This window comes from Eleginops maclovinus, chromosome 4, assembly GCF_036324505.1.
Source record: "Eleginops maclovinus isolate JMC-PN-2008 ecotype Puerto Natales chromosome 4, JC_Emac_rtc_rv5, whole genome shotgun sequence".
NCBI lineage: Eukaryota > Metazoa > Chordata > Actinopteri > Perciformes > Eleginopidae > Eleginops > Eleginops maclovinus.
The window spans coordinates 6,983,753-6,992,976 of record NC_086352.1 but is presented as its reverse complement, the minus strand read 5'-3'; the positions used below and the strand labels follow the sequence as shown (position 1 = coordinate 6,992,976).

Below are 9,224 nucleotides of genomic sequence, written 5' to 3'. Positions count from 1 at the left end.
ATGCTCAAATAGGCTAACACATTTTCATATAAGGCCGTTTTTGTGCTCCACATACACTACCATTTGTCAGGTATTGATTGTTTTTGTACATTAATTTGTATTTCATTTAATATTCCATTACATTGCACTTTTTACTGTCTGTATATTTCTTATTTTTATTTCAAATTGTTTTGCTACACGTCATATTGTATTGTATTTTGCTGCGGTAACAAAAACATTTCCCAATTTCGGGAGAATAAAGTATTTCAGATTCTGATATATTATATTTGGTGTAAATACTTCTCTAATGTCTAAAGGTTTTTAAATCTGTAATGATTTTATTTTTCACATTCTCTTACATTTTATTTTCTTATGTTTCTATGTTTGCACCACCAAACACACACATACAGTAGGGCAAAAAATGTTTTAGTCAGCCACCAATTGTGCAAGTTCTCCCATTTAAAAAGATGAGAGAGGCCTGTCATTTTCATCATAGGTACACTTCAACTATGAGAGACAGAATGAGGGAAACAATCCAGGAAATCACATTGTAGGATTTTTAATGAATTAATTATAAATTCCTCGGTAAAATAAGTATTTGGTCACCTACAAACAAGCAAGATTTCTGGCTCTCACAGACCTGTAACTTCTTCTTTAAGAGGCTCCTCTGTCCTCCACTCGTTACCTGTATTAATGGCACCTTTTTGAACTCGTTATCAGTATAAAAGACACCTGTCCACAACCTCAAACAGTCATACTCCAAACTCCACTATGGCCAAGACCAAAGAGCTGTCAAAGGAGACCTGAGACAAAATTGTAGACCTGCACCAGGCTGGGAAAACTGAATCTGCAATAGGTAAGCAGCTTGGTGTGAAGAAATCAACTGTGGGAGCAATTATTAGAAAATGGAAGACATACAAGACCACTGCTAATCTCCCTCGATCTGGGGCTCCACGCAAGCTCTCACCCCGTGGGGTCAAAATGATCACAAGAACGGTGAGCAAAAATCCCAGGACCACACGGGGGGACCTAGTGAATGACCTGCAGAGAGCTGGGACCAAAGTAACAGAGGCTACCATCAGTAACACACTACGCCGCCAGGGCCTCAAATCCTGCAGTTCCAGACGTGTCCCCCCTGCTTAAGCCAGTACATGTCCAGGCCCGATTGATCCGTGTAAAGGAAAGAATGAATGGGGCCATGTATCGTGAGGTTTTGAGTGAAAACCTCCTTCTATCAGCAAGGGCACTGAAGATGAAGCGTGGCTGGGTCTTTCAGCATGACCATGATCCCAAACACACCGCCAGGGCAACGAAGGAGTGGCTTCGTAAGAAGCATTTCAAGGTCCTGGAGTGGCCTAGCAGTCTCCAGATCTCAACCCCATAGAAAATCTTTGGAGGGAGTTGAAAGTCCGTGTTGCCCAGCGACAGCCCCAAAACATCACTGCTTTAGAGGAGATCTGCATGGAGGAATGGGCCAAAATACCAGCAACAGTGTGTGGAAACCTTGTGAAGACTTACAGAAAACCTTTGACCTCTGTCATTGCCAACAGAGGGTATATAACAAAGTATTGAGATGAACTTTTGTTATTGACCAAATACTTATTTTCCACAATCATTTGAAAATAAATTCATTAAAAATCCTACAATGTGATTTCCTGGATTTTTTTTTTCTCATTCTGTCTCTAATAGTTGAGGTATACATATGATAAAAATTACAGGCCTCTCTCATCTTTTTAAATGGGAGAACTTGCACAATTGGTGGCTGACTAAATACTTTTTTGCCCCACTGTATGCCTTGTATGTGTAAATGTACCTGGCAAAAAACTCAAATCTGAAATAAGGAAACAAGAATTTTATAAAATAATTAAATGTTCAAAAGCTTTTTTTTGGACATTTCCATATTTCTTTTTTCTAGTGAATCTTATTTAATGTGTCCTGATTTTGATAAAATGTCACAAAAACAATTACCCAGGCTGTAGTTTGGACACCCCTGCTGTAGTGTGTTGTACAGGTTTTAGTGCATGTAAATGGTCTGCAAAGGCTGAAATCCCTGTATTCCCTCCAGAGGGAGTTTCTCTCACAGGAAAGGCACAACTTACTAATATCTACCTGAAAATGAGCAGAACAGCCCCCCTCCTCTTTATGGACACTCAACAAAGACTTAATGAGAAAACTAAAACAGCAGGACAGGAAGAGAGTCTCAAAATACACGCTTTAGTCTTCTCTTTTTTATCTGCAGTGGAAAATGAGTTTCAGTATTTTATTGAAAGTAAGCAATAAATAATATTGTGATAAAAATAGTTTATAAGTACTCAGACTGTACATCATTGTTACAAGATCAGAAGATTCAACGGGAGGAGAGCGGGAACAAAACAACAGCAACATGATTTGCATTGTGCATGAATGAACGACTAAAATCACAAACTACTTTAAGCTTTGACTACATGTAAGAAAACGTCAGCTCCTCTCATTCGCCTCGAATAAAACAAGCAAATGTTGGAACCTGTGTTGAGAGACATTCAAACTGAGGAAACACGATGTGGGCGAGTAATAATAAATAAGAACAGACGACAGAAAGAGGAGTTTAGAAACAATAAGGCTTGATATGAAATCTTCGTACAAAGTGTTAAAAAAAAAAAAAGGTTTGACTGAGGCTTCAGTGAAGTTGGTCCATCGAAAGAGTTTCCACCCAAGTCCTTCTGCATTGGTGTGTTCCTCCAGAGGTGTGGGGGGGGTTTATTAAAGGGGCGCGCTGGGTGGGGTAAAGTGGAGTAGTTTCTGCATGCAAAGTCGACTATAGAAAACCTGGAATTCTGTTGCATCCGATAGAAGCCCTCTTGTTTTTGTTTTTTTTAACGCTACGGTTATATGGCTTTTAAAATTCAAGAGTTTCATTTTGGTTTTGCAGATATGGAAAATAAAGGAAAATATACTCTGTGTTTCACATGATATGTGTCGCCGCCGTCGCCTCGGCTTGCCAGCAGTTATTCAAACGGCGAAGGGCGACTCACAGTGTCGAGCAAAGTGTGTGAAACTCCAGCCATTATTCGGATATCCACACATCCTAAAGAGCTGCTTTTACACAGGAGATAAGCTACAAAAATGACAACAGCTAAAAAAAAAAAAAGCGGATATGAATTATCATATATCAAAGTCACTTAAGCATAAATTGATTAGAAATCAATGAGGAAAAAAAAAACATACATCTGGTCAATAGGATCAGGATTATAAAAAGATTAGATAAAACGTCTGTTGGTAGAAATATACAAACTCCAGACACATTCAGTTACATCTGAGCTTAATACGGGCACAGTGGGTACAATTGTTTAAAAAGTGGGTTGATTAAAGAGGGAAAAAGAAAGGATTACATAGTAATTCTAAAATCAATTAAATGTCCCATTGGTTTACATAAATATAGAATAACAAATGTCTAAAACGTCTCCTCTAGGGATACTGAGATCGGTGAGTAAGTCTCTGTGACGAAAAACATTTTTAGTGTCCATTTCAGTTCATCATCCGGGTCTTGTATGCGGGGAACTCCCCTTCATCCTCGGACCAGCGGTTACCTATAGAAATAATGAGGATAAACTGAGAAGGGGAAGAGAGAGATGATCGGAGAAAGAAAGGAGAGGGAAAGAGAAAGAGGAGAGGCGTACAACATGCGTTATTAAAGCCCAGAACAGTACGAGAAAGCTGCTTCCTGCCTGGGAAGAAGAAGAGGAGCCATACTGGGTGTGTGTGTGTGTGTGTGTGTGCGCGTTTATTGTCTCAAAGAGTGTGAGGTCTTACCGTTGTGTGTTAACAAGAGTAGGTCCTGACTGTGGCAGTGTCCAGCCTCTGTATAGACTGACTTCCTTTGTTTCCATGTTGGCAAAATCACATGCAGAGACATGCCGTTAGTCACAGAATCGTTAACCAAGAGCACAGCAGCAGAGCAACGAGCAGAATTAAAGACAGAGATTTGGATAATCTGGGTCCTTCAGAGGAGTTTAAACATGAGTAGTAGTAGCAGAAATGACGGAGCATATACAGTGGTGCAGGAATGAGTCCTAAAACTTCAAAAATGAGTCAGCATTCTCCTGTTCCCTCGTCTAGTTTTTTGAATGTGCTTTGAAATAAGGTGTGTGATTAACTCAAGCTTCAGACATTTTTGTTGTACGACATAAAACAAGTCAGCAAACACTGGTGAATTTAAAAACGGCGGTTGCTAACAAGTGTCTGAATGAGACGACTAAACGTCATCACGCCCAACATTAGCCGCCTTCAGCTTAGCGGTGGTTACGTGAAGTCACGTGACCGTGCTGTAGTTCCTCTATGGCAGGGTTGTCCAAACTTTTTTCACCGAGGGCCGCATACAAAAATATATAGAGAGCTGGGCCACTTCTAGAGGTGAATATTGTCTCATAAGTTAAGTTATAAGTTAGCAAAACAAATCAAATGTAGGTGAATAAAGCGCGATACTTGAAAACGCTTTCAGAATAAACTGCCTACATCCCGTCTCTCTTTAGGGGTTCATTTATGTCGTTGGCAGCTCATTCCTTAAAACAGAAGCCTCAGATTGCTGATAATAAGAGTAAATATGAAGGTTACATTTCAAGCTTGTTATAGAAATACATTTTTGGGGCTTTTTTTTATTATCAACTAAGATTTGTTAGACAATGTTTTACATTTTAAATGACTAAATTTATTTGAAATTGGGCTCATTCATATATTTTAGCATATATATTTGAGAAGTACAATACAAGACAAGCAATTTCAAATGGCCTGCGGGCCGCATTTGGCCCCCGGGCCGTAGTTTGGACACCCCTGCTCTATAGCTTTAGCTTGTTACTTCAAAATCCATGAAGTGGTGTTAGTATGTGGAGATGATCCTGCTGAACAAAACCTGTAAGTTGTACGTGTGTTGCCACAGAGCAAAAATCCGATGTGGAGGGAACGAGGGAGATGCTAACGGACTGAGAAATACGTCCTCACTGCACCACTCTATTCCACACACACACACACACACTCACACACACACACACACACACACACACACACACACACACACACACACGCACACACGCACACACACACACACACGCACACACGCACACACACTTCCAGCACTCGGCTTACCTTCCATCTGGCTCCTCTTTGGCTGCATGGAGGGAGACGCTGTGTTGCTGCCGGCCACTCTGAAGTTAGCGGGCAGCGTGTCGGACGCCCCCAGCGACATTCCCCTCACGTCTTTGGGTCGGAACTTCTTCCTCCATGACGGAGCTCGCCGGAAGTTCTTATCGTCGTCCTGGAAGAGGAAGAGGAGGAGGTGTGTTAACAAGAGGAGAGGTCGGTTACTCAGTACTTTTTAATTCATTCCTTTTTTTATTTATATGTTTTTTCTTTCCCCTAAAAAAGATAGAAATACAATGAGCCATATTGGTGTGTGTGTGTGTGTGTGTGTGTGTGTGTCACCTCGTCCACTCTCCTCTCTGTGCCGATGGACAGCAGGCTGATGTATTCACGCTCCAGAGTCGCTCTGGCCTAAAGGAGAGAGAAACACTCCGACAGTTAGTGAACACCGAACAGGTTTACCAAAATCTACCACTAGGTGTCGCACTTTTTTGTCAGCTCCAAATCTAAAATAAAACATAAAATGATTGGTTCAAGGCAACAGTAGACAAGCATCTCCTGTGTTCTGCAAGGTACAGTGAGTCTGGTAGCTTTAATTGGACCCTAGATAGAGCTAAGAGAAAGCGTACACCTAAATACTATGGCTCTAAACGGCTGACCTTGCTCTTACCTCACATAATGGTTAAGAAACCGCTGTGTGTACCTGTATGTTCTGGGTGGGGACCTGCAGCAGCAGGGCGAGGGCGTTGTGGTCGAAGGTCTCGTCCAGAGCGAGCAGCGCCCCATGGACGCCGCTCTCATACAGATTCCCGCTGTACTCCTTCAACCCGATGGCCTGAACCCAGCTGATCACACGCTCGTTACTCCACACCATCACCTCTGCAGGGACAAACCGAGAGGAGGTGAGCCGTCACGTCTTAAAGTGTTATTTAATGTGGGCTTTTCTTTCTGGATTTGTGTGTTACCTTGCAGGTCCATCTGAGAGTGCTCCCTCCTCCTCTCCAGGTCCTTCCTGTCGTAGTTCAGCCTCCTCAGACACATCACCCCACACTGGAAACTGTTCCTGTAGCACACACACACACAGTTTTTTTTTACATGAATAAAACCATCATTCTTCGTACAGCTTTTACTAAACTAAAGCATGTTCAAGGTACCAAAATCATTACATCATCCGCATTCCATATATACAATCTGTTGAATAACCCCGGGGTCTTGCTTTAACGGTCATGTCTTACCTGTGGAAGCTGTCGACCATCTTGAGCTGCCCCCTCAGGTCCTTCTTGGTGAGGTGGTCCAGCATACGGGCATCCACCAGAGACTCCATGAAGTACGAGCGGTACTGAGGTAAACCCAGGCTGGGCAGCCACTCGTTCCCGATCCACTCGTGGTTCATGTCTCCGTACGCCAGCGTCTGCAGGCAGAAACACAGGGGTTACCGTTCTGTTCTGGGAGCGTGTTTGGAAGTTTGGAAGGTTTTGTTTACTTTAGATTTTCAATGCCAAGACAAAGCTGTAGCCATTAAGGCACATAAAGCCTCTGAATCACATAATAAAATGATGCATAATGTAGTAACAGTCATTGTTTACACATGCTGTTTGAGCTTTAGAAAGTAATAAGAAATCAGCTGTCCACCTACTGTGTTAAACAAGAACTGCATTTAAAATAAAGAAGAATCAAAGCAAATGATGAAGTTTCAATGTTAACAGCTCACACATTAACTGTTAATATAAGATGTATATATAAGAATACATATAAGTGTTCTGTTTGCTATAAAGAGCTTTTTTAGAATAATATTTTACAATTTATTCATATTTGTCAAGTACGTCCACTTGGCAAAAAACAAAAGTGTGTTGATCACTAAAGGTTTGTTTATTTTGAGTCTCAATCATATAAGCTTAAACAACTTAAGCAAATGCCATGTCTTAGGCACGCTGTTTTTGTGAGTAAACTATGAATATTAACTTCACTTTATCCAACATTCAGGGCATTTACTGTAAGATTTGATTGCATCGGTGTGGTGGTGGCTAACTCTTCTGATGCTATCTCCAGATGTATGATCTTATGTTGAAGAACAATCATTTCATAAAGGTGTGTTAACCACTTATTTCAGGCTTCTAACCAAAAACACATTCAGAAAACCATTGACTTTGAGATAAAGAAACCAGAAGTAAACTGCTGACTCATGGTTGGGTTTTAAGACTCATTCCTGCACCACTGTTGCCAGGGATAGATTTGGTTTACTCTGGATCTGAATCTGGACTTCTTTGGACAGGGAGGGTTCATTTGATTTCCCAGTCGAGACTATACAAAAACAAGGCTTTGTGTATTCATGCAATATTCAGCTTTCTTTCCTGTAATGAACCTAATAAAATGCCATATTCTGCAGGTGGTTTGGACTCTATTCTCACTTCTAACACACAACCACAGCAGTACTTCTTATTTACAGTTGAAATGGCTCTGCTGTAAAGGTAAAGGGTAAAAGAGCACAATTTAAAGGACCACTCAGACATGCTTGCTGTGAATGCACTTAAGTGAACAGTCTGGAAATACAGAGGGGGGGAAATGTAGCGTCTTCTCTATCAAACACTGACTAAACGATGGTGAGTAAAACAGGGGTTGTTTGGGGGGAAGGTGTGCAAACCTGGGCCCAGCTGCCCTCGTCATCGTCCTGGTGTTAGCGGGTTAGAGTGAGCATGGTGAGAGAACAGAGAGGCGGGGGGTTAGTGAGGCGGCAGGCTGAGAGACGCTGCATGTGGGGAGAACCAGTCAAAATATAATAAAACAAGACGCAGAAATTCAGGTTAAGCATTCAAACAGGAAGTAAGAGGCAAAAGAAATTGTAGGAGAGGGCGATACGAATAAAAGTACACTTACTTATCAATTAGCTAAATAATTACCTCAAGATCAAACCAATCGATGAATATTTCTATTAATTGATTCCTTGTTTGGTCTATAAAGTTAATCCCATGGCCCAAATGTTCTTCTTTCTTCTAAATAACCTATATTTTCTTTAAATTAATTGAGAAACTTTATTTATTTAGAAAAAAATGTGAAGCTAAAATTGTGAAATCAAACAAATCAAAGTTTCTTTCATCTTGATGCAAAAAAACAAAAACATATTGTTTTTTTGATTGATTTGTTTAAATTACAAATAGTTATGTCCCCAAGGACAAAGATTGTGTTTTTTAAATGTCTTGGGTTAATATATTAAAATATCTTCTAGATATACGACATTTTCTGAAAATCAATCGAGAGATGAAAAGAAATACTTGAAAAAAAAAATCGAGCAAATTTTACAGCTGAACAAATCAAAGTTTTCTTTCATCTAAGGCTTAAAAAGTAGTGCATAAATCCAAAATTGCAGTACAAATATAATATACTTTTATAGAAAAATGTGTCAAAATGTATGTTGACGATTTTATCCAAGTTTGGTTTTAATAAATATCAGAAAAGAAAAAAAAAGGTTATTTATTTTTCCCCAAATAAAGCAAATGTGATGCCTAAAAAAGATCGATGCATATTTGCATAGATTTTCACAAACTAGTGAATCTAATATTGCAGTAAGGATAGTTTTTTCTAGAAAGACACGTCTTGTATGTTGATTATTTTATTCTAGTTTGGTTTAAATAATTCAGAAAAAATGGTTTATTCATTTTATTTTATTTTTTAACGCTGAGGAAAATCTTATACAGCAGACAAATTGATATGGTCTCTCTGTATATAGTCATTCATATCGCCCAATCCTAACACATCACACACTGTACCAGAAGAGTAAGAGTAAAGGGGTACAGTGGGGGGGGGTTCCTTCATGCATTTTCCCTCTTGTTATTTTGTCATTCCTTCTACCTTGTAATGGCTGGCTCAGGCACTAGCTATGCAGACTAATCTAAGCACCTCCAACACACACTAACACTAACAACACACACACTAACACTAACACTAACAACACACACACTAACACTAACAACACACACACTAACACTAACAACACACACTAACACTCAACTCACACACTAACACACAGTGAGGGTCTACCGGGGAGACAGGAAACTACACAGAGAAACGAACAATTACAAACTAGCAGAAAGAAAAGGCTGCGTTTTCAAGTTGCTGAGACTCCATTAAGCCAGAAG

General features: G+C 40.1%; 1 protein-coding gene across 1 annotated transcript in view; it reads right to left on the bottom strand.

Annotated features, from left to right (window-relative positions):
• Nucleotides 1–2,225: 2,225 nt before the first annotated feature.
• ppfia1 (PTPRF interacting protein alpha 1) overlaps nt 2,226–9,224 on the bottom strand; it is a 45,761-nt gene continuing 38,762 nt past the window's right edge. The window contains 7 exon segments of the mRNA XM_063882570.1: nt 2,226–3,545; nt 5,098–5,266; nt 5,434–5,502; nt 5,795–5,970; nt 6,057–6,154; nt 6,327–6,502; nt 7,733–7,759. Of these exon segments, the coding sequence (XP_063738640.1) occupies nt 3,484–3,545; nt 5,098–5,266; nt 5,434–5,502; nt 5,795–5,970; nt 6,057–6,154; nt 6,327–6,502; nt 7,733–7,759 (777 nt within the window). The 3' untranslated portion in view covers nt 2,226–3,483.